The sequence below is a fragment of the Thunnus maccoyii genome, chromosome 17 (genome assembly GCF_910596095.1).
Source record: "Thunnus maccoyii chromosome 17, fThuMac1.1, whole genome shotgun sequence".
Taxonomy (NCBI): Eukaryota; Metazoa; Chordata; class Actinopteri; order Scombriformes; family Scombridae; genus Thunnus; species Thunnus maccoyii.
This window is the reverse complement of record NC_056549.1, coordinates 15,776,405-15,803,031: the sequence shown is the minus strand read 5'-3', so window position 1 is coordinate 15,803,031 and position 26,627 is coordinate 15,776,405. Positions and strand designations below refer to the sequence as shown.

The 26,627-nt window shown below is 38.1% G+C and overlaps 4 protein-coding genes across 13 annotated transcripts in view; 2 read left to right on the top strand and 2 right to left on the bottom strand.

Annotated features, from left to right (window-relative positions):
• ylpm1 (YLP motif containing 1) overlaps positions 1-5,784 on the top strand; it is a 29,401-nt gene extending 23,617 nt beyond the window's left edge. The window contains exon 18 of the mRNA XM_042390385.1: positions 5,702-5,784. Coding sequence (XP_042246319.1) covers positions 5,702-5,734 — 33 coding nt within the window. The 3' untranslated portion in view covers positions 5,735-5,784. The remainder of the gene's footprint in view (positions 1-5,701) is intronic.
• LOC121882269 (prospero homeobox protein 1-like) lies at positions 543-14,849 on the bottom strand. Of its 4 annotated transcripts, none has more exons than XM_042390388.1 (6): positions 14,768-14,849; positions 8,743-8,892; positions 6,982-8,352; positions 6,394-6,495; positions 5,634-5,828; positions 543-1,425 (listed from the first exon to the last, which is right to left on the bottom strand). In XM_042390388.1, the coding sequence occupies exons 3-6, from the start codon at positions 8,329-8,331 to the stop codon at positions 1,258-1,260; spliced, it is 1,815 nt and encodes a 604-aa protein (XP_042246322.1). In that variant the 5' UTR covers positions 8,332-8,352; positions 8,743-8,892; positions 14,768-14,849; the 3' UTR covers positions 543-1,257. The 4 variants fall into 4 exon arrangements, with proteins under 4 accessions (XP_042246322.1, XP_042246323.1, XP_042246324.1 ...); XM_042390389.1 differs by lacking the exon at positions 14,768-14,849 and adding an exon at positions 9,732-12,076; XM_042390390.1 differs by lacking the exon at positions 14,768-14,849 and adding an exon at positions 9,163-9,297.
• Positions 9,441-17,774, top strand: LOC121882271 (dihydrolipoyllysine-residue succinyltransferase component of 2-oxoglutarate dehydrogenase complex, mitochondrial-like). Its single transcript, XM_042390400.1, has 15 exons — positions 9,441-9,589; positions 12,483-12,516; positions 12,801-12,837; positions 13,067-13,131; positions 13,222-13,296; positions 13,381-13,436; positions 13,540-13,648; positions 14,503-14,661; positions 14,828-14,898; positions 15,066-15,163; positions 15,391-15,521; positions 15,661-15,734; positions 15,880-15,963; positions 16,076-16,243; positions 16,543-17,774. Exons 1-15 carry the CDS (start codon positions 9,527-9,529, stop codon positions 16,675-16,677), a joined length of 1,359 nt encoding a protein of 452 aa, XP_042246334.1. The 5' UTR covers positions 9,441-9,526; the 3' UTR covers positions 16,678-17,774.
• Positions 15,175-26,521, bottom strand: LOC121882270 (leucine-rich repeat-containing protein 74A-like). Of its 7 annotated transcripts, none has more exons than XM_042390398.1 (14): positions 26,319-26,516; positions 25,755-25,958; positions 25,408-25,583; positions 24,906-25,013; positions 24,662-24,755; positions 24,506-24,555; positions 24,284-24,365; positions 23,524-23,609; positions 23,227-23,421; positions 22,981-23,076; positions 22,700-22,828; positions 22,378-22,482; positions 22,133-22,218; positions 15,175-15,384 (listed from the first exon to the last, which is right to left on the bottom strand). In XM_042390398.1, exons 2-14 carry the CDS (start codon positions 25,912-25,914, stop codon positions 15,354-15,356), a joined length of 1,398 nt encoding a protein of 465 aa, XP_042246332.1. In that variant the 5' UTR covers positions 25,915-25,958; positions 26,319-26,516; the 3' UTR covers positions 15,175-15,353. The 7 variants fall into 7 exon arrangements, with proteins under 7 accessions (XP_042246332.1, XP_042246330.1, XP_042246326.1 ...); XM_042390396.1 differs by lacking the exon at positions 15,175-15,384 and adding an exon at positions 16,798-20,798 and having other exon boundaries at positions 22,378-22,437; positions 26,319-26,521; XM_042390392.1 differs by lacking the exon at positions 15,175-15,384 and adding an exon at positions 16,798-20,798 and having other exon boundaries at positions 26,319-26,518.
• Between the last annotated feature and the right edge of the window lie 106 nt (positions 26,522-26,627).

Genomic DNA, 26,627 nt, shown 5'->3' with positions numbered 1-26,627 from the left:
ACAAGCAACTATAACATAACATTAGTGCAATTAAACAAGTACAATGCAAATGCCTTTGTTTTTGTTTACATGTATATTGGAAAAAAAAAATCTGACTCGCCAATTTTAAGCAAACTAAGAACAACTGGCTGCATTTACTTGTGGACAATCTGCAAGTCAAAAAGATGAGTTACATGTCCTTTTAAAAATATCTTTTATGACTTCTTGGTACATAGTTTTGTAAATGTATGGTGACAAACTTGTGTATTAAGAAAAAACTTCTTAAATACCCCAAAATTGGTGTTTTTTTAAGTGTTGTTCTTGGTGCTGATGGCAAAAAGTAAACATCACAGTCTGAAGTAGTTATTTGAGTTTGTGACATGTCATTCCATTTTCCTATCTAAGCAAACAGCTCAATTTAAAAAAAAAAAAAAAAAAAAAAAGCAAATCTATATTTGTAGTATTCACATAAACAAAATTCAGTCTGTCCAACTTACTGAGTTTAATTCATCATCATGAATATTAAGTGAAATTTAAAGATGATCAGATCACTTTTTAAAAGGAAAAAAAAAAAGCATTTACTAACTTGAGAACCAAAGGATTCTGAATTTTTCGCACATCAGAAATTTGCATCTTGTTTATCATGTTACTGAGACATCTGAAGACAAAACGAGGATCATCAGTCATGACCGAACACATGGCACTACTGATGAAGACCATGTTTAATTTGTCCCTGGGGAGTGAGTCCTATCAAGGTAATGGCTGGATCTTCATGGTGAGTATGGAAGAAACAAAGAAACACTACAATACTATTTTATCAACAGAGTTTGTAAGGGGTGGGTGAGATGGTGCATAATTTACTGATTCAGTCATTTTAGAAACCATGTATATATTTTGTTATATCATACGTGCATACAGAATTAAAATAATACACTTCTGAATATATTAAAAATGTTTTCTAATGTGGTGTGGACTGTATTTTGTATTTATTAAAGAACAATGTGCTCCTCAAGACTCAGAAAATGTGTTTTTTGTGTGTCTAGAAGACAGACATAACAGTTAATTATACAAAATATGTATTATTGCTATATAAAATGGCTGATATAGCAAAATACATATTGTTTATTATGATGATGCTTGTGATCAATACAGGCTGTCAGTTTGCCACATGTATGGATGGTAAAGATCTAATTTACAGCATACAGCATACATCAAGGCATGAGTAAGTCCACATTGTGACATTGACTCCTGTGGCACATGATGTCTTCTGGTTGGTTCTTATCCAGAGTGATGACTCTTGAATTCAGCTGGAACGTCACTGTCCAGTTTACAGATGACCTTGTAGATCGCTTTCTTCCAGGATGGATCACGATCTTTGCCCATTGAGATGGCTATGTAAAACTCTCTCAGTGTAATCTCGGCAACTTCAAGGAATCGGTCAGGCACCTGTGAATCCACAGGAGGTAACAATAAAAAAAGATACTGTTCATATTCCATCTGTGTCTTTGACAAAAGGGGGATGTATTTAACATGTTCTTGATATTCAGAACTGGTCCTGGGGAATCAAGGTAAGTAAGGAGTTGAAACGTAACAGATTATTTTTAAGTGAGAACAATACTCAACAAATTGTAATAAATTGCATTTACTACAGTATATAACAGTGCTTATACCTTACTGTCATTACTTGTCTCTCTTTTTTTTTTTTTTTTTACTGTGATTTCATGTATCGTACCAGTCATTCACACATTTGTTTCATACTGCTGTAATATTGTTGGACTGATACAGCATTGACAAGTAAAAACAGCCTCAAAGTGCTCTTTAAAGGAGACGTTGCTTTAGTGTGGTTCAGATTTAATCCTCCACTTGCCAGCTTGTTGGCTTTCGCAGAATAGTGATGTTCAACTGGAAACACTGGTTTGGTAACGATAAACAGGATCTTTAAGTAAAAAAAAATAAATAAAAAATCTTCTGGTGAGGCCAAACGTGGCTCATTGTTCATTTGATTTTATGACAAATGCAGATCCTTAAAGTATCCCTTAAACATGTTCGCATCATGAATAACATGATGTGAATGACATAGTCCATGTTTTGTAATTATGTGTTTTACACCTCAATGATTGTATGAAAGTTACAGTGATGTTAACTAAACATGGTGTCCATTTTCCCAGAAAACAATCCCAAGTCCCCTTACCTGTATTTTTTAAATAAAGTTTGCTGTGGTCATAATTTTTACACTGGCAGAGTGGCCTAAAGAAGACAATGTACATCAGTCTATCTGTCCATTAAAAGTTTTTCAACCAAGTAAATCCAAAACAATTGACAGAAAAATAAAATGCAACTGCTTAGATCTTTTAATTATTACAATTTTCAAGTAAAAATTCCAAATAGTCCCCAGTTCCAGCTTTAAATTTCCGAGGATTAGCTGCTTGTTTGATTGTGAATTGAATATCTTTAGATGTTGGACTATTGAATACACAAAACAAGCAATTTGTAGACATCACCTAAGACTTAACACAAATTATGTTCATTTTTCACTATTTTCTGACTTATTATGGGCTGCTCAAGTCATTGATTAATCGAGAAAATAAGTGTTTAATCAGTTAAACAGTTTAATCAGCTACGAAAATAATCGTTTGTTGCAGCCCCATATTGCCATGGAACTTGGTGCAGATGTTCATGGTCTTCAGAGGATAATTTTACACAGTTTTTACAGACCTCTGCCATTTTGTCCTTTGCCACAATCTGATCCCTTTTACTCAAATATCAAAATATAATAAGTAGATATCCACGAAACCTGGAAGCACATTCATGCTCCTCAGAGGATGAACTTTTTCTGTTCTGGATATTAAATCACTGGTAAAATGCTACGTATGTGTGTCATGCATGAAAAAATGTCATGGATGTCAGTTCCTGTTCTCAAATGACAAGACAAACTGTTACAGCTGTTAAATAGCATGACAGAAACCGGTTCGAGACAAAAAGGACAGACTACATTTTCATTCCATATAACGTGTTTGACTTGCTTGCTCTCATATGACCACACCCAATATTACTGCTGGTAGTCAGTTTTATGTGTTTTTGACCTGAGACCAAACAGTGATGTCACTGCACTGCAGTATATCCTGTCACAAAACGTATATAGTGCAAGACTGTTAATGTGGTATTTAATACTTACAGTGAGTCTGCTGAGTAAAACCTGGAACATGGACTGAGGTAAAAAAAAAAAAAAAAAAAAAAGGCTGTTGTTTAAGGGTTAACTCAGTGCAGCCGCTAACTCAATAGTGCTTCATGAGACAAAACTCAGGACTCCATAATCTCTCTCTTTAAGAAATCAATAACCCAATTTTACTTTTTTCCATTCAGTCATTCACCTCCCTCCTGTCCTCTCTGTGTCAGTCCTGCCTTCTCTTTGCGCCTCTTTTCTACTGACTTCGTCCAGAAACAGACTTGCAGGTTCAATGACTCGTCCACTAATCAGGAAACAAATACCAAGCAGCCAAATGGAGGTGATGTTACTCCCAACTTCATGTTTTGGCCTGTTGCTTTTGAACTTTAGGTTGTTTGTTTCTGGAATCCTTGAATCATGCCGAGTCTAATCAAAGCAATTTTTATTTTTGCCTGGTTAAGTTTTTTTTTTTTTTCCCCCAAAATGAACTGAAGTGAATCCCTACTAAATGTGACGGGTTTGTCACAAGTATTTTTTTTTTAAAAATATATCAAAAATTACCATATGATTATTTAAAATGAGATTGTATTTTAATGAACTGGGATCATATTCAAGTCATATTTTGTATTTTTATCATTGCTGATTAAATTGTACATGGTTTGTAATTTTCATAAATCAAAATTTTTAAAAGTATACCCATGGACCATAACATTGCCATTTTCATGGCTCATATGTAAAAATTTGTCTCAAAGCTGCAGCCAGTTAGAAATCCTTCACTGTTTATATGCCGTAATTAATATACTGTGCACAAAATATAAGTTGCCAAATGTTCTTAAAGTTCATGAAAAAGTTTGAAAACGACCAACAAAACACTTACTTTTTAATTTTTTTATTCAGAATATTATATCCAAAATTCAAATTGTGTTAATAATTTAAATTATACACTCGATAAAACAGGATAACACCTCAACTTCTGCTGTTTATTTCTCAGATGCTGAAAGTAGTAGAAACCCTGTTTAACTAATTTAAAGTTCTCATTGAGATGTGAACATCACAATATACACTATATGCTTCTATAGATTATCAGCTGATTTATATTAAGTTATGGAATATATAAATATTAATGATCTAACGAAATAACATAATATCATTTTAAATGTGCTCTGTATAAAAGTTTGGTTTCTTTTTCTTCTACCAAAAGAATCTTCTGTCACACTAGTCACTGCTGTGTTATGGTATCGTAGCAATACTTACTTAATGCTTAATATGTAACTGTCTACATGAAATAATACACATATGGTTAATATTTTCACAAGCCAGCTGTGGTCACTGTGCATATTAACAGTCAACATATAGGCTACATTGATGCTAATTACTGTCACTATAATAAATCTTTAATCGGAACACTTTGTGTGTTCTCCAGTGTTAATGCAACATCTCATGAGAAATAACATTAGGTTATTTTCTTCCTAGTGATGATTTATTTTGTAGAAACATTATAGAGAAGTGTTTCTACATATTAATATGAATGTGGGTTCACTAATGTTATAAAATGTGATATGATGAAATCTGCACTTTAAAAGAAGGGAAATCTTAAAAATCTTTCAATACTCAACACGGGACTCAACCAGCCGAGATTGCTTAAAGTCTAAAAGCTGTTCCTTTATCACTTTGAGCCAAAAATGAATCTTATCATGAGACATAGGTTTCCCTGAACTCCCCTCCTCCTCAGTGTATCTGCCAGTCTCAGCTTTTTCATTATCGGTGAGTTTGGTATATTTTCTTTACGGTAGTTCTGGTGTTAAGTACGGTGATCTCGGTCATGATGTAATGTGTTTAAATTCAGATTTTGGAAAAGTTTAGTAAGGATTTTATTTATTTTTTATTTATTTTATTTCAAGAACTGAAATATCTTTTTAAAAAATTGATCAATTTCAAATATTGACCCAGCGCAACTGAATTTTGGAATTATCTGTACATATTAACACATCTAATATAGCCAATAGTAGACATGATGACACATGCAGGACCTCTAATGGAGCATGCCTTTAAAAAAATATATATTTTTTTAAAACTACTGTTAACATCAATTACTAAAGCAATTTACAATCACGTGGGTGTATTATATAACCTATACTTGCATTAAATGAATCTTGTGAAGACACTGTTGCTTGTTGATTGTTTTTCTATCTATACTATTTACAAATAAAATGATTTCCGAGCTTTGACACTAATGAGTAATACAAAAACACACACATCCTACAGAAACATCATGTGCTGGACTGACCATGATCAAAAACGACAATAAAATCAGCTCACTGAAAGCTCCCAAAGCAAAAAAAAATCCATCAGTAATAACTGAGTGACACTTGAAGCTTCCTGCTCTTCATCAGACTATTTACAGATGTTCTGCAGCTCATCATCAGAAGTAAACTGCCAGTGTTTTGTACATTCAGTGCAGACCAATAAGACTTAATTTCCACCTCACCTGGAAGTCGTTGGCTTTGTTGTAGTGCATGTTGAGAGCTCTGAAAAGTTCCGATTCTCTCCCCACAGCCAGACCCCTCATGTCAGATGCTCCTTCCATGACGGCGTGGCGGGCAAACTTCTCCATCTGGATGTAATAAAACTCCCTGAAGTTACTGAACCACTTGATGAGCTGAGAGGTGATGCAGCGCGTGAACTGAGGAGGAAACAGAAAAAAAAGGTAAGTGAGCTGATGAATCATGCAGGTGATCGACTGTTGACAGGTATTTCATATATTGTATATACACGGTGTGAGAGTAAATACACTAAATGTTTGTTTTACTGTGTATATTTAAAAATATAAAGCAAATAAAATTTCAATAAATTTGTTTTTTTTACCACATTGTTGTGTTGTCATTTTTACAGATTGTGTTTTACAGTATGCAACAGTGATATAAAGTTAACTGAAGTGAACTAATCATTAATTCTGTTGTGACAGATGCATTTTGAAAGCATTTACTGTCAATAAAAGCTTTTATAGGATCATAAACATGCAGCACATTCATGACTGAAAATGTTCAGTTTGTTTTGTTTGGGTTTAAGATTTTCTCTCAGCAACAGCAAGAAACATAATTGCTGTTTTTCTAAGTTTTGATGAACGCTATAAATCTGTAGTTTCTCATGTTTTCAGGCTCTTTACTCAATGACTATATTCTAATAAAATGACACAAACATATGCAAGAATTGTGCTGCTTCTTTGTGCTGTGTTCACTTTCTCTCACCTGCACGTCATGGAAACACATCTTCAGCACCAGTGAACTCGGGTAGCGGGTGAAGAAGAACATGAGCTTCGCTTTCTTGAGGTGGTTTGTGGTCAGACCCTCCTGAATGCACCAGTGTTAAGGATGAAAACACATACACATCGTAAACACTGGAAAACAGTGTGGCTTTTCTTTCTTAATGAGCCCAGCTTTCTCTGGAAACCTTTTTCTCTCCCACAAATCATTAGGACACAGGACAAATGGAGACACTACAATTTTCTTCAAAGATCTGAAGATCAAAGGGACACTTGTTGGATTCTGTAAGGTGCCAAGTTGTTGCACCTTTTAAAAAGAGAAGGAACATTGTTGATTTACAGCTCATACCTGGGGTGCTGACAAGGTTTGTGACACACAATAGGTTGTTATTTGAGACTGAAATAGGCAGAGCTAGAATTATTACTGGCATCTAAAAGCAGCTGCTTCAGAAGCTGCAATAAGTTTTGTTTTTTTTTCCAGGAAAGAAGGTACAAGAGGAACAAATGAGCATCTTGTGCTCAGATAATTAAAAAAAAAAAAAGTGCAGCAATATTAGAAACTTGTAAAGGATACATTCAGCATATACAGGTTATGCTTTAGGAGGCTATCGGACTCAATCTTGACATCAGGGAGACAAAGGCTTTCCAAAGTCATTGGATCCACAGGCACAGTGTGAGTCTGTGGGCTCCTTATAGATCTGGAGTTGACCTTTGATCTTATTCTGTCTGAGTTCCAAGATGTATCAAACTTCACCTCTGCACATCCTCCTCGCAAGCATCTGAGGGTGTTTTGATGGGCGACGTTATGAATCTGTTGTGGCTCCTGGTCTTCACGCAGACAGAAGGAGGATGTTGGAAGTTTGGGACGATGTTGAGCTCTTGATCCGGACTGGAGAATAAACTTGTCGGGTGTTTCCAGTTGAGGCTTTTGTACCACAAGGGAGAGCGCTTCAGTTTGAACATCTGGGACTTGCACCTCTGCACTCCCACAACATAAAAATCCTAATTTATTATCTTTACAAACTGATGGCTGCTTATGAAGGTTTAGAAAAGACAAATCAGTCTCTATGTTCCCCTCGTCGTTTAGTGGCGCCTGTAAAAGCGGCATGCTTTTGAAAATGGAGTCAACGCTCCTGCTGACAGCTCTGGACAATTCGTACTTTAAAACATCTGCCATCAACTTTATTTTTTCAGGTTTGGATTGAAAGTAGTTCATCAGCTTCACCCTTTTCCATCCTTGGTATTTCCTGCTCGAGCCGCTTTCGAACTCACTGTATGAATCTGTACATGCGTCAGGTGAATTGTTCCAGGTGGGATATTTCTCTTCTGCAAGACTTTCCTTACTAAAATCCATACTGTCACTCACCCCGTCCATGTGAGTAAACCTTGTTCTGAGCTGTCTGAGGTGCTGATTCTGGCTTTGAGGTTGCTTTCTTGTCTGCATGTGGTCCTGATGTAAAGGCAGCTCCTGCATCTTCTCATCTCCCTGCATGCCGTCTGTCTCCTCGTGCTGATTCATCATCACATCTGTGCAGTGCGCACCAGGAGAGCCGGTCATGCCTTTGATGATATTTTCTACTCTGGCACGCTTTGCTTGATGGCCGCTGTTTAAGTTCCATTCAAAGTGACCGCAAGACCTGGATGCAGGAGATGGGTGCTGCCTTCTCGTGCTGTCTCCGGGTGGGTTGAGCTCCAGCTGGCTTGAACACATCAAACTTGAACCGGCATCACTGCTGCTATAATAATCACTCTCCGGTGGCGACTTCTTCTCGCTGTCTTTGTGTAAGAGCGCAGAAGCACCGGATACATCTGGATTTGACAGCATGGGGTCAGGTTGAAAAGAAGGGAGATGCTCAGCAGTGCAGCTGTCAAGGCAGATGTTGCTGGAAGAATAGATGTCTTTGCTCCACGCACTTTGATTCATGCTTGTTGGACTAAGGTGGCACTGAGGAAAAACACCAAAATGAATTATTAGTGCTTCCAGGAACTCTCAGAGATGTCACGGTAACAAATTCCAATAAAAAGCTGCAGTTTTATATACAAACATTGATTAATTCATTATTAAACTCAAAATAAATGCACTTTTAGATTTGCATTTGGGACTTATTTTAAATACATTTAACTGCACTTAGCAGATTTTTGTTTTTTGCACAACTAGCTGAGACTTTTCTGTATCCCTTCTGCATCTCAGTTGCATCTTTTTAGTTAGTTATATCAAAGTTTTATCAAATTTAGATTAATAAAAAAACATCTTACAGTCTAGTTTGCTATCACAGAATGAAAGTAAAACATGCAGCTTATATATCAAAGACATAAAGTATAACTGATGACCCACCTGTTGCCCTGTGCAGAGACCTGAGGAAGCTGCGGGACTGCAGCTTGCTGGAGGAGGGGAGACTTAAATATTTGTACTGCTGGCGCATGTGAGAGCCCCTTCAGATAACAAGGAGGTGTGGTCAAACATGCTCATCTATTCGATCCCAACCTGCCCAATAACAACACCAAATCTATTATTTAACAGGACCACACACATATAATGTAATACACGAGGAATAAATGCTCAATTTCTTATCATTTTTGTGTTTATCAGCCTGGTTGTCATCAGATTAAGTTGAAAATATTGGAAAAGTGCTACTTAATGTAGGTAATGGTACAATCCTCTAATATTTAAAATACACTTAATCACCAGAAACATGCACTTTATTTAACTCAATCCAGGTTAAAGTGCATGATGTACACATGATGAGTGTATTACAGTGTGATGTTTATCCAGCCCACAGCTCCCCCGGTACCGGGTCCCCCTCCCGGTCAGCCGTAGTGGTTCCTCCCGCTCGCACACGAGGTTGAAGTTAGTTTCTGATTCGGAGTTACTGTCAGGGAAAAGTTAAGGGAAAGTTAAATCTGAAAGTGGGTTTAAACAGCGTTAAGGCTTTTGTTACCATGTCTAAATCTCTTTCATAAGTATAAACGATTAAACAAAAACGGAAAATCAGCCGCTACATATCAATATTTATGTTTCCCTTAACGTTCCCCTGAACTTCGAACCAGAAGCGGACTTCAGCGTCGTCACTCGGACCTGCAGCTGCCGCCATCAGCGGACTCAGCCTCCAGCTAGCGTCATGCTATCACGATCCCGATGTGTTTACCGGACGCTCGGCCGCTCCCTGTCAGCGGTGAGCCAGGTAGGTCGGAGGAGACGGTGGACTGACACCGTGTTTTGACTGTAAAACTGTTCAGACTGATTAAATGAAGGCACATTTAGCTGTTAGCTAGCTTACATCGGCCGTTAGCTCGTCTAGCAGGGCCTCACCTAACGTAACTTACCAAGGGCAGACTGACTGACAGCTCCGGAGGCGACAGTGAGCTCAAGTGTGTAAAATAACTAAGAAAAATATTGACAACGTGTTTTTATTTTCAAGATAGATGTCGAATAGCCGTGTATCGTCAGTTTTAGTTCAAGGTTTTTATTGTTACTTCCGTAGTTCACACTCTGCATTAATAAGAGCAAAATATCATTCACCGCAGTGCAACATCACGACAGACGAGACACCACTAAAAAAACAGATGTACAGTCACTAAAAGCAGATATGGACTGGTCAGGCATAGTCATGTCTTGTGTTTGTACTGCTGAATATGTGTGGGTGCAGTAATAATCCTTTCCTGCATCCTGCATACTGTACTGGACATTTTTGTGGTGTTTTCAGTAAATAAAGTTTATTTACAGTATGGGATGAGCGCTGTGTGCCATGTAGGGGTGATAATAAATACAATAAATGATTACAGGATATAGATTATGGTCTTAAAATAATGCAAAATCAGTCCCAAAGAAAGAAAGTGGCTCTACAGGATGCTGTGTTATTCCTGAGTGTTCAGAGTCCTGATGGCTTGGGGGAAGAAGCTGTTACATAGTCATGTAGACCTGGCACAGATGCTCTGAAACCTCCTTTCAGATGTCAGGAGTGCAAAGAGATGGTGTGAGGGGAGTCAGCTACTATGTTGGAGGCCTTTCGTACACACCAAGCTTTGTAGAAGTCAGCTACGGTGGACAGAGAGACACATATGATCCTTTATGCAGTTTTCACTATTCTCTGCAGACCAACAAACCAGTTAGCTAACAGACTATGAGAGACTATGACCTCTGTCCTGTCCTCTGTCTTTTTCTTTAAAAATGGCTTGACACTAACAGAAGCAGCCTTAAAAGGGTTAATGTGCTTGCATGTTGTGGTCGGGTTGGTTGTCAGACAGGTGTGTGTGCGCCTGACCTGACAGAAATAGCTCATGTCACGTTACACATGTTCAGTATGTGCTCTGCGAAGAAAACACACACACACACAAGTTAAACTGTCTGTTCAGTGCTTTGAGCACGTTACTACGACATGATCATGAAGGTGAATAACTTGAGTGTCTTCTCAGATCAATGAGCTTTGAGCTGCACGCAGTAGGTATCATGAGAAATAAACTTAGTTATTAGTTTATTAGGTTCACCTGGTTAAATATAAACAGAATTTAACAGCTCTGCAATAAATCCTACCTTCGTGAAGGTTATAATGTTCTCCAGTTTTTGTTACAGATTTATTTCCTGTTGATCAACTAATTAATTAATTGTTTCAGTTTTAAATACAAGCTTCATGAAAGTATTATTTATCAAAAGGATTTACTGCAAGGCTGTTAGATTAAAGCTAATGATGAAGTTGATTAATTGACTAGTCAATCAACAGATAATTAATCAGCAACTATTTTGATAATCAAATAATCGTTTTAGTCATTTTTTACAGAAAAAAGCCGAACATTTGCTGATTGCAGTTTCTCACATGTGAGGATTTTAAACTTTTATATATCATACATGATAGTAAACTGAATATCTTTGCGTTTTAGACTGTTGATCACACAAAACAAGACATTTGAAGACGTCACTTTGCGCTCTAAGACATTATAATAGGCTTTTTTGACTGTTTTTATAGACAAATCAAACAATCGGCAGATTAATCGATTATCAAAAAAATCATAAGTTGCAGCCCCTTTTTAGACTGTATTAATTTTAGATAAGTATACATGATAAACTGGAAATTGAGTTCATGTAGTGGCACAGAAGATCTTGAGAAAGAATCTGTCAAGAGCTCTGACTAAGAAAACAAGTGGGACAGACTGAAAAAGTTCATGCACAACGACTCGAGTTCACAATTGATCTAATCAGTCAGTGTAATGTTGTAATCTCGGCCCTTCATGCCATATAATCAACTCCAGTTGTTCTCGAGAGTAAAAACGATGATAACAGAAAAGTGGTTTCGTTGGATCTCATGTCTGCACAAGTTTTAATCTGTGGATGATTTGGTCTGTTTCTGAAGACTCCACCCTCCTCTGACATCTTACATCAGTACGTTAAGGCTCAGACTTCACTAGACAAACATCAGCATAAAAAAAGACAGAACTACGTTGGTTCCTCCACTAGAGACTCTGCCCTCTAAAGACCTACACATATGACTCATAACATACAAGCGATGCAGAAAAGTCAGACTTACAGCGGCCTGTTTTAATCAGCACTGAAAAATCCAGTTTTAACAGAACAGTCTTGCTATGAAATGTTTTTGACTCTTAGTTTCCAATTGAGGAGGAGAATCATGTGATGGATCATGCTTTGATGTTGGCATGTTTTCTTTATTTGATGGTGAGACTAGAGATCCAAACAGGAAATTTGGGCTGAGGAGAAGAGAGATTCAACACTGGATGCTCCCAGTCCTGCATTTCTGCAAGAGAAGTTGTTTCAAAGTTGTTCAAGTCGAACACATGTGATTGTAGTGACTCTTTTCATATATTCATTAAGTGGTGCATAAGAAAGTAGCCATGAGATATAGTTACTAAAATCAGTCATGTACAGAAAAATGAACTGCAAGGAGGACATCATTTTAAAAACTGAATTAATGTGATTATCTTTTATTTCTTTAACACACATACTCCTTTATGGTAACGATTTGTTAATACTTGAATAATAGAAAAATAATGACTGTGTGCAAAGTCACAGTGCATTTAAAAAACAGATATATGTACATCAAAGTGATTTTTCTTTTTCTTTTTCAGGCCAATAATGTGCTGGTTCGACAAAGTGTATCAGGTAAGTGTGCTTGTAAAGATGTTTAATCCTTAAGCAGGATTTGAGACTCTCAGCACTCATTCAGTATCTAAGACTACTGTCTTTATCTTATTGCTCATGAATAAACAAGCTTTATGAGTGGATCATCCAAAGCAGAATTTGTAATGCTCGTTGAACAGCTCAGATGCCTGAGGAGCTCACAAGTGGATAACTGCAGCTTTCGGAGAAATCCACTCATCATGTTAGAGCTTCAGGAGAAGCAGCTGCAGCAGTAGTTGTTGATTTTTCTTTTTCTTTTCTTCAAGGCCTCTCTGTCTGCAGCCGCCTAGTTTATTCTCAGCCGTAAGTGTTTTTCTCCCAATCTGTTATCTGTCTCCAAATGCCCTTCAACACAATGTCAGTCTGTCTTGTCTGTTTTATTTATGTACCATAAACTGAATAAAGATTGTCTTAAAATAGCTTTATGTGGTGTAGAGTAAACCTTAAAAATTCTGCATGTAATGTATTATAATGTATGTGTTTGTGTGTCTTTTAATAAGTTTGGTTTGCTTTTTTTTTCCTTGACATTTAGATGTGAATTTCCATCATCAGCGAGTGTCTTCCACATCAGATACTTCAAGACATCTGCTGTTCACAGTATGTCGCAGCAGTTCTCGGCATTATGTGTTGAACTCTGCTCAGTGTTTAACTCTCAGTAACTGTACTTGTTTTTTTGTCTTTGTACAGGGGATGAAGTTGTCACAGTCAAAACTCCTGCGTTTGCAGAATCTGTAACAGAGGGGGATGTGAGGTGGGAGAAAGGTCGGTATTTGTCAACATTTCACTAGTGTGAATGTCCCACATTGTGTTACAAATGTTGACAGTAATATTTCTGCTTTGTTTCAGCTGTGGGTGACTCGGTAACAGAAGATGAGGTGGTTTGTGAAATTGAAACTGACAAGGTATGAACAAGACAACAACCTAAAATCACAAATATTACTTTCTTTTTTTTTTACCTAAACAGAGTAAAAGAAAATTATGCAAACTTGTATTTTGTGCTTACAGACGTCAGTACAAGTCCCTGCTCCAGCAGCTGGTGTAATTGAGGAACTGCTGGTGCCAGATGGAGGGAAGGTAGAAGGAGGAACGCCACTCTTCAAACTCCGGAAAGGAGGTGTGTACTTCCTCACTTTGAACATCATAAGTAAACCAAACGCACTAGTAGGACTGGATAGTGTGTCAGGTTTTTCTATCCTGGTGCAGCACCATTACAAAGACTGTTCTCATACCTTAATGTGAGCCAAGCTAATGAGATGCATCTTGCGTGCAATGTTTGGTGTTTCAGACACAAATCAGTTGGTAAATGTTTATTCGTCATTACCTTCAACCGTCAAAGACCTTTTAGTTAACGCATACAAAGCGGCCGTTCCAACAATCATGTTGCATAATGTTCTCTGGACAGCAAAATGGATTATATAACTCCCCCATCAGTGCTGGTTACTTGTTGACATGCGAGAGCTGTCTACATCCAACTGAGACATTCTCTCTAAATGCACTTTAATGGGCCGTTCTGCTGACTGCTTGTTCTTTTTTTGCTTTTTTTCTCTTCTTTTATATGTTTTTATCATTCTTTTAAAGGGAATTTTTAGATATACTGTATATCTTTATACTTTCTTTTGTTGTTGCACTGCTGTGGGCTGAGAGGAACAGTATTTCTTTTTTGTGTGTATGCAAATACACAAGAAAATGACTGAATGAAAATGACAAACTAGATCTTGAGTGTAACAATGTACTTTTCATTACAAGGCTATAATCAATATCGATGTCATTATTGCAATACAAGTTGAATTTAGTAGTGATATCTTTTTTTTCATCTTTTTTGTGTTATATACGTGTATTTAAAAAAAATTTTAAAATCAGGGATTGAAAATGTGTTGAATCACAACAGCACTGAAACATATTAAAGCAAAATGTCAGTTTTGTGAATCTTGACATCTGTACAATCTTTCTTTGCTTCTGTCTCCTCAGCTGCTGCCGCCAAAGCTGCTCCCTCCCCGGCTGCAGAAGCACCCGCTGCTGCTGCTGCAGCCCCTCCACCACCACCACCACCTCCTCCTCCAGCTTCAATCCCCACTGCCATGCCTCCAGTGCCCCCAGTGCCAGCACAGGCTGTCCACGCCAAACCTGGTGTGTTTCCTCTATGTTACAGATTGCATTGATTTATGATTATTATACATGTATGTGTGTAGCTGTATTGGTTCTTATGACACCTTGTTAACTCATACATACTTACAATAGATGTAGATTTTCTACTAAGGCCGCCATCTGTCATTCCCTCTCTCTCTTCACGTAGTTTCTGCTGTCCAGCCGACTGCTGCAGCTTCAGCTCCTCCAGCGGCAGTAGGAGCAAGAGGAGAGAACAGGGTAACACACACAATGATGACACACTTATGTTTCATCAGTGTGTTTTGTCTCTTCTATTACATTAATACTGGAAACAATTAAGTAATAATAATGAAGTTTCCTATGATGGCCAGCGAAAAATGTGAACTTTCAGTCATATCCTTTGGTTCTCCTTCCCTGCTGTCCAGGTGAAGATGAATCGTATGAGGTTGAGAATCGCCCAGAGGCTGAAGGAGGCTCAGAACACCTGCGCCATGCTGACCACCTTCAATGAGGTGGACATGAGGTGAGCCACAGCAGCTGTCTTCGTAGTGTTTACACTGGTCTAATCCCCAGTCAGTTTGGCCTCAGTACAAAAGAACATGAGTCAGTTTTCATGGCAGCAATGTGAGATCTGCACGCCAATGTTATGTTGTATCTCATAAGATATATTCAACACACAGAACATTTGCTGATTGTCGAGATGTTTCCTCACTTCACAAACTCTCTGGCATGTCCTCGTTTTTTCTGCAGCAACATTCAAGAGATGAGAAAAATCCATAAGGATGCTTTCTTAAAGAAGCATAACATCAAACTGGGTTTTATGTCAGCATTTGTGAAGGCTGCAGCTCATGCTCTGAATGATCAGCCTGCTGTGAATGCTGGTAAGACAACTGACTCCCAGTTATATTTTACTCTTTTACCATGTCACTATATTTGTCTCATATTTACTTTGTCAAGGATACTGAGCAAGAAAAACATTTCATCTTTTTCACTAAATTTTATTTCCTAAATGTTTTTCAGTTATTGATGATACAACGAAAGAGATTGTCTACAGGGACTATGTAGACATTAGTGTCGCTGTGGCAACTCCAAAGGTATGACTTCTGGCTCTATAAAACGTGATATTATATTTATGGTGGATGTCCACTCCTAATGCTTTGTAAATAAATAGACACTGAGGACCTGTAAGTCACGTTTGTTTAACGAGCCTCATCTGTTCTTTCTGTTACGTCTGTTCAGGGACTTGTTGTACCAGTGATCCGTAATGTGGAGACCATGAACTTTGCTGACATCGAGAAAGCCATCAATGCATTGGGAGAGAAGGTCAAAAACATTAACAGCTTGTATTTATTTATTTATTTATTTAACCAATATCTAGCCTTTCTATTTCACCTTTATAATTGCAAAAATGAGAAAATTGTGTTTTGTGCCTCAGGCTCGTAAAAACGAGCTCGCTGTTGAAGATATGGATGGAGGCACGTTCACCATCAGCAATGGCGGCGTGTTTGGCTCCATGTTTGGCACACCCATCATCAACCCCCCGCAGTCTGCCATCCTGGGCATGCATGGCATTTTTGACCGACCTGTGGCCATCAACGGCAAGGTAAGCAATAAATGATACCTGTTCATAGATACACTGGGGCAAACCATAAAGTATCTTCTGTTTGAAAAGAAATAACAAAACAAATCTACGGCTATCTACGTAGTTAGCAAGTTTGTGTGATTTTCTTTACTAAACCAAAAATATTATATGTCTGTACAAAATTATAATTTAAAAACGGTAAGGAAAAATGTAGTTATTCTGCCCCGAGTCTCAAGCAAAAGTGATGTCAAAGGACTGTTTTCCAAATCCGATGCGCTTAAACGTGAGTAAACAGTGAAATGGTTTTTCTGCTTTTGCAGGCTGAGATCCGACCCATGATGTACGTGGCTCTGACATACGACCACCGACTCGTTGATGGCAGAGAGGCGGTCACTTTCTTACGCAAGATCAAAGCGGTTGTAGAAGATCCACGAACACTGCTTCTGGACATGTGATTTTTTTCCCTTTACCACTATACTCCATTTAAAGAATAGCTCAGCTGCATAAAAATGAACTCCACCTCACAGAAAACGCACAAAATCACTACCAAACTACTGTTGTCTTTTTAATTGTTCATTCAGATTGTCGTGGGGTATTAAGGTTGTGTTCTTACACTTGTGGAGCTTAAATATGTGGTATTATCTGAAGGGAGTTACTTGAAATATCCTCAGTCCAAGGAAAGTGCTATATGTGGGCTTTGGCTAAGTCAACAGAGCAAAAAGATTGCTTGCCATCAATCGTTAATCATAATCGTTTTGCGACAAATTAATTTTGTAAGGAGACAAGTCACATTTACAACATGCAATTTACACCTCTTACGACAAAAATTAGCTTTCACTGCAACCTTCTCACTTGTGTCATGAACCAAAAGGGTTTTTCCACGCAACAGTTGGCTGCATGACATTCTCCCCTGCTCGTTAGTTGGTGCTGCTGAGCCACTTTTTCCACAGCAGGGCCAAGCGGAGCTCTCCCAAATTAGTTCAAGATGTTTTAATGTTAACAGAGGATTGGAAGAATTCATTGGTTTACTGCTTGTCACAGTTACTAGCAACAATCTGGAAAAAAGAATCAGTGACCAAGAAACCACGTATACCACTGCCATGCCTTTAAATCCACGTCGACTGTCTGAGGAACTTGTGTTTGGAGGTCGGTTCAGTTATATTTCTGCTTTGCACACTCATCCACGTTCTGTCGTCTTTTTGGTTTTGTTTAAAACCTGCTTTGCTGTTGTTTGCAGATTCATTGACCATCAAAATCTCAAAAATGTTGATCAAACTCTAAGGAGCTTTTAGAGGAACAGACATGAATTTACTGTTCTTAAATAGAAAAGGTACAAAACACAAGACCAGACACTATTTGTTATACTTTCATACACAACACACACACTTGTACACTTTATGGGCAGATTGTTGGGGGTAATGTTCAAAGCGCACAATTTGGCAGCAAATGATGGAAGAGATTTTCTTTGTGCTATCCTATATATAAAATACTTGTATCTATTTAACAAAGCTATTTTAAACATTAAACATCTCAAGAGTTTTATGTACTGAAACCTGTCTCACTTATTTTCTTTATAAACTATATATTTCCTGTATTTCCCTTAGTCCACCAATTATGGTCTAGAGCTTAAACAAGAAGGTGAATAATCTTCCATTGATCAACTAATTATTCTGGCAAATATCATTATCATAAAGTCATAAAGTAAAGTTTCAAGCACATATGCCAAACTTTGCTGGTTCCAAACTCTCAAATGTTAAAATTTCCCACTTGACTTTGTCTTGTATGATAGTAAATTGAATCTCTTGATTTTGAGCAACTGTTCAGACAAAACACATTTGAAGATGTAATATTGTTCTCTGGAAACTTGTGACAGGCATTTCATAACTATTCTCTGTAGTTGTATAGACCAAACAATCGAGTATCTGACAAGTATTGACCACACTGATGATGGTTTATGTAATGCCAACCGTACACTGCATCGGAGAAACTGTTGACTGTTGTCTTTTTGAGAATATCTTACAAATATGACGACAGCAAAATAAAAACACGAGGCTCAGGCAGCGAACGTCTTCATGGCAGATCTTGCCCGGAGCATTTTATCTTGTGCCAAATCTATTTTGCTCTTGGATTCTCCGCTGCAGATGAATTCTGTGCCAAAGACAGATCTTCAAAGCCTCATTAGCCAGCTTACCGCTCTGCTCTTGAGAAGCTCCAAATAATGGGATCATCTCTGACAAAGTCTTGAGGGTTGCTTGGCCCTTTCTCCCACTTAACAAACACAAGCTCAAGTGTGTGCAGCTGTGTATGATACCCCTTCAGTATTTCTGTTTACTTTAATAATCACAGCGGACAATGGGTCCTAATGTACGTCTTTGTTTCTCTGCCAGCACCTACACAAATGTCTGAACAACACTGTTTGGAGGAAAAACACAGAATTCATTATGAGAGCACAAAAAACCCAAACATTAGATTACCATGAGAATACTGGAGGTCCTAATGGACCTGAATACAGCAAACAATGATACAAGGGTTCCTTTAATTTAATTATTTACTTTTATTACTGCTCAAGATTCCATTAGCGCTTTCGAGATCATGCTAATTGGCAGCGTGTGCCAGTGGGTGCATAGATATCTGAAGGGTTTGTTGGCAGGTTTTTTGTTTAGTCTTCAAAATTTGGCCAAATCTGTGAATTTCCAATTGGATGGCACAATAAGATGTGGGTTTTAAGTCTTTGTGTTGATTCACATGAAAGATGGCCCATTAGACATTGGCAGCTAGCTGTTTGTTTTCATTAAGCAACATCAGAGGGATAATTTACCTAAATTATTCTGTTATTTTTTCTATCTTTTAAATAAGCTAATTACATCAATATCATTATATAAAGAATTATATTTTAGTCCAACTGAAAAAAAGAGTGTTTTGAGTTTAGGGTGATCAATATTAACAGCCTAAACTTAACATTGATATTTTTTGTTTCACACTTTTACTTTAAGATTGTTGAGTACACCCTAGAAAGTCTGAGTATGAAAAGGCTTTTAAATACTTATCTTTTTGCCAAACATCTGAACACACTGTGTCAAATGCATTGCACTTGTGGTTTTTGGTGTATTACATAATGTTGTCTTGTTACACACAAGCATAAATGTGACTGCATTTATGGAATCAAATGAATTATGTTGGCTAAGTGTTAAAATCCCAATAGTATTCCAGCAAACAATCAATCTTGGTTGTCTAAACAGATACTGAAATAAAAACATGAACAGACCTACAAGGTTTATGTCCGTCTGGCCAATTCTGCACATTTTGCTATTTTGAACACATTGGTGAACCTCAGAATAAGAACATGGTCCATTATTTTAATAAAGCAAGACGTGTCTTTGTAAAAGCCTTCATAGAAAAACTGAGAATACAGTCATTTTCACTTTTATAAATGGTAATGGTGACATAATTGTCAGATGACTTATGTCAGACTGGAGGACACTGTCGTCCCTCTGAGACAAATTTTGGATGACGAGGAGGAAACAAATGGCTTTGACCACAATGACGAGTACAACAGTAACCATATTGAAGACAGTGATGACCAGGTTACTGCTGCCCTTGCCGAGGTTAACATGGACATTAAATCAGCATGTGGAAGGGGGACCTACTGCCTGGAAAATGCACTAAGAGGACCAGGGAGGAAGATGACGAAGACGAAAAGAGTTGCACCAAGAGACTCAAAAGAAACAAAGAGTTTGCATCCAGTGACTTCAAAGAACATCACAGCTCTTCAGACTGAGATATTGACAGTATTGACAATAATGAAGATCAATATGAAGACGCTGTTGCTGACATGGAAGTCAACCACCATGTTGAAGAAGACTACTTGGAGGATCCAAGAAGAGGGGAACAGTGACAGTGATGAAGAGCATGAAAGAAGCTGTTTTGCTGCTACTGGGGGTGTTTTTTTGACACATGCCCTTGTGAATCATTAACAAAGAAATTTAAGTTATTTTACAGATAAGGAGCTCTTTTTGCTGCATATTGATCCATTTCTACTTGAAACAAACTGTTTCACAACAAACACCAACATGTGTGGAGTCAAACACTGTATGCTTCCACACAGCAGCAACACCTGTACCTAGTAAGTCTTCTTAAGTCTCTTTACAGACCTACTGGTGATATGAAGCTCCTAAATGCTTATACCTGACATGTGATGTCAGCTTATTGCGTGTCCTGATGACCCACGATATAACCGTGTCAATCCGTTTACACAAGAAACAAAGAAGAGATGCAGGTGAGACGGTGTGTCGTATTATTGTCTCCTTTGTGGTCAGAACCGGAGCCACCGGACAGAAACAGATTGCTCTGTTGGATATCACACCTTGAGACAATTCATGAGCACAGCCTTAATAATCCTACTCTGCAGAGCTTGCATAAGTAATGCTATGCATGCATATTCATAATTCTCCACAGGCCATTTCATTCAAAGCAAACCAGTGTGCTAAAACAACTACCTCTGCATCTGGCCCTATTCTTTCTCTCCTCTCCGTCCTTTGATATGGATGCCAGCTCTCTTTTTCTTCCTGCTCTTGTTCTGTTGTCATACCAGAAGATTATTTTTGGATGGAGAGAATGAGGCAGAGGACCCTGTGTCCTAGTCGCGGGCACAGCTGTTAGCGCTGAGGTGGGTGCAGGTGGTTGGTGTCAGAGGTTCAAGTATTCACACTGGACAGATTTGGGTTGAGCTAAGAACCACGGGGGGGGGGGGGGGGGGGGGGTTGTCAATGATGTCACAGGAAGTTGCTATTTGGGTACACCTGGTGGACAACACCATTGGCTTTGCAATGTCAATTCCTCCTTCTCATAAGCATCGCTATATTTTGCTAAATGTGCCATTCTCAGATTTTTAACATATAAAACCAGAAACATTTTTCCAGTAGTACAGTGTAAGGAATCTGTTATGTAAATTGATTCTGATGCACATTGACCATCCAATTTGAATAGTTTTATCAGCCCTAACCAGAATTATTAGCCATAATGTGTTGCTTTAAGTACAGTGATTCCATATAGTGATTAGTTTTGTACAATCACTTCCTAGCATGCACAATTAACCAAAACTGAACAAATGCCACACAACACACTAGCACTGTTGGACATTTGACCGCTGAAAACTAGACAACGTATAACATGTAAAGTTGGTACATTCTGTATAGAACCAGCAGTGTCCAATTCAGTATGAGCTGCAGAATTATTCAATAAACAAATTTTATTAACTTTTATTTGAAGATCTGTCATCCATAATTCTCAATCTGAAAACTGTCTGCAAGAAAAGAGAGACAACTCAAAAAGAAAGCTTGATTACGTCCATGTCTGACATCCAACACAACTTCTGAAACTGACAATGGCTGACTTGAGTAAAAACACCGAGCAACTAAAGCAACAAACACTAATAGGGTCACAAAAACAAAAAAAAATCTCTCTATAACAAATTATCTAACTTGATCCACACTTAGATGCAAATCAAAGTTGCAGAAAAAGTTAGCAAGTGGCCCTTGAGTTCAAATTATTTTTCTAGGGTCAAGAATTCCCTTTCATGCATGTTTTCCCACCTAATCCTAGTGTTTTTGAAAACTCAGTGTTACATGGTGTGACATCACAAGGGTAAGTGGTTTATTTGAGTGAAGTGACCCTTTAAGGCTAATAACTCTGGTCTACTATAAACCTTTTATTTCTCTTCTTTTCTTGTAACTATGAGAGTATTCACTGACATTTTTTTTTTCTTGACAAACCAAAAATCGCAGTCTGAACTGACCTGACTTCATGTCTATAAGCCAGATGAGTTTTTCCAACAAGTACTTTGATTGACAACAACTGGATCCGGTAAAAACCGGATGAAAGCATCATTATGATAATCCTAACAAGACTAACCTGTAGTTTATGGTGGCTGTGCAGTTCTTGTCAAACTTCCCGATCAACCACTCAAGCTGTTGCTGATCCAGCCGTATTTTAGCTTCCTGCAGACATGACAACTTCATGTTCTCCAAAGCTTGTCCAGGCATGAGTGAATATCTGAATACTGGAGCTAAGTTAAGTAATTTTCTGTGATAGATTTGTTGTATTCCATAATAACGCGTATTAATATATGATGTTGTTAGTGTAGTGTGTAGCCTGACCTTTACAGCCTTTCTAAAGTCATGGGTGGAGACCTGCAACGTTCCTTCTTTATCCAAAGCCTGAAAGAAATCCAGGATACTCTCATTTCGCTCTTCAAGGAATTTCTATGGAAGAATCCAGATCATGTTTCAAATTTGTAAACATTTCAATTCTTTTTCATAAAACTGTTTTTCAGTGGCACAAATTGGAAAGCTGGTGCTGTCTTAGGAGCACACATGTAAAGTAATTACCTCTTTAGAATACTTGGCACAATTTTTGTAAGGTCATGAGTGGGAAAAATAAATTTAATATTTTCTTAATATCCCAGCCCTGATTACTGACCTGAAAGATGTGGAAGGCAGATAAGTTCCTGGTGACGGAGCTCATGACGCTGTATCGGACATCCAGAGCAGGACGCCTCTGACGGGCTTCTTCCAGCAGCTCCATAAAGGCCTCACACACAAACACTGTCTGCACTCACACACACACACACACACAGGCACGTTCATAGCATAGTAGTGGTACTGCAGGCAGAGATGTACATATACTTGCATGTTGTACACATATTCACATACACACAAGATTCATATTTAAACACTCTAAAACTATTTTGCTGCACTTACAGAGATATCGATCTCTTCCACTGCTGATTGTGTGTTGTGTGTAACTGTCTTGAGCAGCGTCAGAGCTCCAATATTTGTCAGGGGGTTATTGGCGAGCTGAATAAAATATGCACACAACAAACTTTACATTTAACATTTGGTGAATCCACAGTTTCTCAGAGTGAAAAAAGCTGCATATCACCATGATGATGAACAAAGAGAACATAAACTACCAGTGCTCGAGGATTCAGCCTTCCGGCGGCTCACCTTGAGGACTCTGAGGGTGTCATTGGTGGCCAGACCGTGGCAGAGCAGTGTCACAGCCTGATTGTCTATACGGTTGCTCCTCAGATCCAGCACCACAAGTGTGCTATTTTGCCTCAGTGCTTGACCCAGTGACTCTGACTCCATGTGGCTGAAACCGTTCCACGACAGCTGGAGCTGCTTCAGAGTCGAGTTAACCTGAGGGAGGGAAAATACGAGTGTCAAGCAGCTGTGATAGAAAACAAACCATTAAAAATATACACCAAAGGCTTTTGTGCTTGAGTGTGTTATGCTGGTCACCTTCAGCCCTGCACACACAGCCACTGCACCACTCCTAGAAAGGTGATTCCAGCTCAGATTTAGGACCTCAATACCTACATTTGAAGCTTTGAGGAAGGAGAAAGCCAATTTAAAAAGTCACAATAAGTTTGAAACTTTAACCCACAAAATACACATGAAGTCTTTTTAAGTCTTACTGACATAAAAATAATTTACAATCAGTAAATGTCCAGAGAGGGTTTTTTTGACTTGTGTATTTCTTTGGCCAAAATTGTACTTAACAAAAAGAAGACATTTAAAGAGATAATTTAATAAAAAAAATTTCAAGTTCTTCCAGTCACATTTGAAATATTTTATTTAAATGATTAAATCCTGCCCTCTAATTCTGTTGCACTCAGAAATACGTCACATTACAGAAGATGATTTAACTTTTGTTTCATTGTGACTTGAAATTATATGTATTTTTCTCCAGGGATAGCGCCCTCCAGTAGTGTTCTCCAGGGGTCACTGACTGACAATGTTTGCACTGTATGATAATGTAGCATTTGATTGCTACATTATCTGTGTCAGTAGGCACAAAACAAAAATTTCTTCAATTTCAATCATGGCCACACTGGCAGTTAACCAGCTAGAAGGATAGTTGTTAGCTGCCACTCAATCACATCTGTGATTTCAGCACTCTGTACGTTTCTCTGTGACTCTGTATGTTACTTTTATATCCTCTAAAATGGAAAAATATGCACAATAGCTCTAGCATTACAGTTAATATTCTCTACTGTACCTAACATATGACCCAGGTGTACTCCTCCTGCATCACAGAACTTGTTGTGACTGAGGTCCAACTCTTTAACCACATAGTCACCCTGTTAGAGAAGAAAGAAAATGCTAGATTGCAGCTTAATGCAAATTTAGATATGACAGATGCTTGATTCTTTAGTTAGGATGTGAACATTATAAATGCTCTTTTGCCACCTGGATTCAACAGTCGATACTTTAGACTAACCTTTAAAGCATCAGCAAAGTATTTAACAGCAGAATCATCAAAGTCATTTCCTGAGTGAACAAGGGCAAATTAATTAAAGTCTAATAAAAAAGAGCTCACTTGTCCTTAATTGTTTCTGTATGACAGTGATCCAGAGAGGTGGTTTTTTGGGGGTACCTGAGAGTTTGATGGATTTGATGTAATAATTGTCCAACAGCATTTTGGAGATGATGTCGGCTCCTTCAAGGTGCAGATGATTGTTGGAAAGATTCTGAAGTAAAGACATCAAATCATTCTCAAGATGAAAAAACATTGATGTGATTGCAATAGAATTAATAATGTTAAAAATATAAATTGTTTCTCTTGCAGTTCAGATTTTGCAGAACTGATGTATTCAACGTGATCGTTTTAGAGAAGTTACTAGACTCTGAATGCTGATGTTTGTTTGAAGCATCTCCATCAGATAACGTATCCCCTCTATCTGAAGTGCGTTGTCCTCCAGCTCAAGGTTGGTGACATGATTGTTATTCTAAAACACGAAAAAAAAAAAAGTTAAAATTTGAATTAATAACAGAAAATACTGAACATTTGAGAGGTATATGCTATATCCCATTTCTCTCTATATCTCTCTTTCTCTGTCTACATTCATAAACTGCATAGAATATTTAGAAAAAGGGAAATTATTGCCCACATTTCATACAGAAGCAAGATGTCATCTGTCATCTTGCCATAATTATCTTAAGGATGTACAGAGGGGAGAAATTTAGTGAAAAAGAAAACAAAAAAAACAAACTCACCCCACAATTCATACATATGGATTTACCCCAACCCCAACCATAACCTTACTTCATAAAAAAAACGAATGTAATTGGATTTTTGTGATCATTGTACTTTTTCATTTAAGTGAATATCTAGATGCTTACTTGCAGAACTATGGCCAGAGCCTTGGCCCCCAGAGGTCCCAAACCATAGTGGTTCAGGTTGAGATTGGCTTCACCCAAGTGATGGAGGATGAGGGAAACAGGAACGGTCCCTACCCGCTCACAGGCCTGCAGGTACAGCTCTGCATCAGACAAGCTCTGTGTCTGATTGGTGCCACCTGGAAGGAAGTGGGACAAAACAGAGGAAAATGACAAAGACAAAAGAAGAGAGAAGAGGTGAGAAGACACCGGGTTGAGGAGGAAATATGTAAGGAGTAGTTATCTGGGAACACAGCTTATTTTGACCTTTTAATTTGTCATCATTAAACTGTGTGGTCACCGTAACCTACTATCTGTTTCCAGATCTGTGTCCCACTCAGCCCCACTGTCCTCCTCTTGGCCCTGGGTGGACTCCACCTGATCCTGGCTTCCTGTGGGAGGGACTGAGCCGTCCTCTTGATGTTCCTCACTGGGCTGGAGGACCACACTGTCTTCCTCACACGGATCCATCACAATACAAGAAGCCGAGACCCTCACCTGTACCTTTGATACACCTGCACAAACCCCAAAAGATGTGGAGAGAGGTGGGTTTAACTCCTACATTTTGTAGTAGTGTGAGCCTGAAATATTAAAGAGGTCATGGCCAGATATTATGTTTTTCTGTTAGTTTGATGTAATTTGAAGAAAGTCAATGTAATTATTTGGAAAAACACAATGTGAGCACAGCACAAACTAAAAAAAAGAAACTGCCTTTTCATATCTCGCTAACCCCAAACTGACGACGATGCTACAGACTAACGTCTCAAAGGAAGAAACTTTTATAATGGTCCAGAGTTTTAAAAAAAAAAAGTGTTATAGCCTAATGGCATGCAGAATTTTGTACAAAGAAAAGAAAATGTTAAACAATAACTCACCTAGCTTACCTGAGTTTGTCCCTTTTGAAATGTAAAAACGTTAAAAACCGTTGACTGGCAGAAAACTAACGGCTGATGATGGGGCGTTCAAGTTCCCAAGGAAAAATCCAGTTGATGGGGATTGACAAAAACAACCAGAAGATAATAAATAAAAATAAATACGTTCAATAAAAAATAAACATTGCATTTGTCTTAAATATGTCTTAAAGCTAAATTTGATGTCAGTTGAGTTCACAAAACATCCACTAGATGGCGCGGTTGACCGCAAAGTCTTCTTGGCATAAAGATTTACTGAATATATGAATTAGA

Bases quoted from the DNA above. Each gene is read 5' to 3' on its own strand.
- LOC121882270 (XM_042390392.1), bottom strand. From the start codon at position 25,914: ATGGATCCGTGTGAGGAAGACAGTGTGGTCCTCCAGCCCAGTGAGGAA. The intron at 25,014-25,407 runs GTAAGCATCTAG...TTCGTGTTTTAG, and splicing joins CTCTGGCCATAGTTCTGCAA to AATAACAATCATGTCACCAA. The intron at 23,422-23,523 runs GTGACCAGCATA...TCCCTCCCTCAG, and splicing joins CTGTGTGTGCAGGGCTGAAG to GTTAACTCGACTCTGAAGCA.
- LOC121882271 (XM_042390400.1), top strand. From the start codon at position 9,527: ATGCTATCACGATCCCGATGTGTTTACCGGACGCTCGGCCGCTCCCTG. The intron at 9,590-12,482 runs GTAGGTCGGAGG...TTTCTTTTTCAG, and splicing joins CCCTGTCAGCGGTGAGCCAG to GCCAATAATGTGCTGGTTCG. The intron at 13,132-13,221 runs GTATGTCGCAGC...GTCTTTGTACAG, and splicing joins CAAGACATCTGCTGTTCACA to GGGATGAAGTTGTCACAGTC.
- LOC121882269 (XM_042390388.1), bottom strand. From the start codon at position 8,331: ATGAATCAAAGTGCGTGGAGCAAAGACATCTATTCTTCCAGCAACATC. The intron at 6,496-6,981 runs GTATCCTTTACA...TGGTGCATTCAG, and splicing joins ATAACCTGTATATGCTGAAT to GAGGGTCTGACCACAAACCA. The intron at 5,829-6,393 runs GTGAGAGAAAGT...TTTCCTCCTCAG, and splicing joins TGTGTTTCCATGACGTGCAG to TTCACGCGCTGCATCACCTC.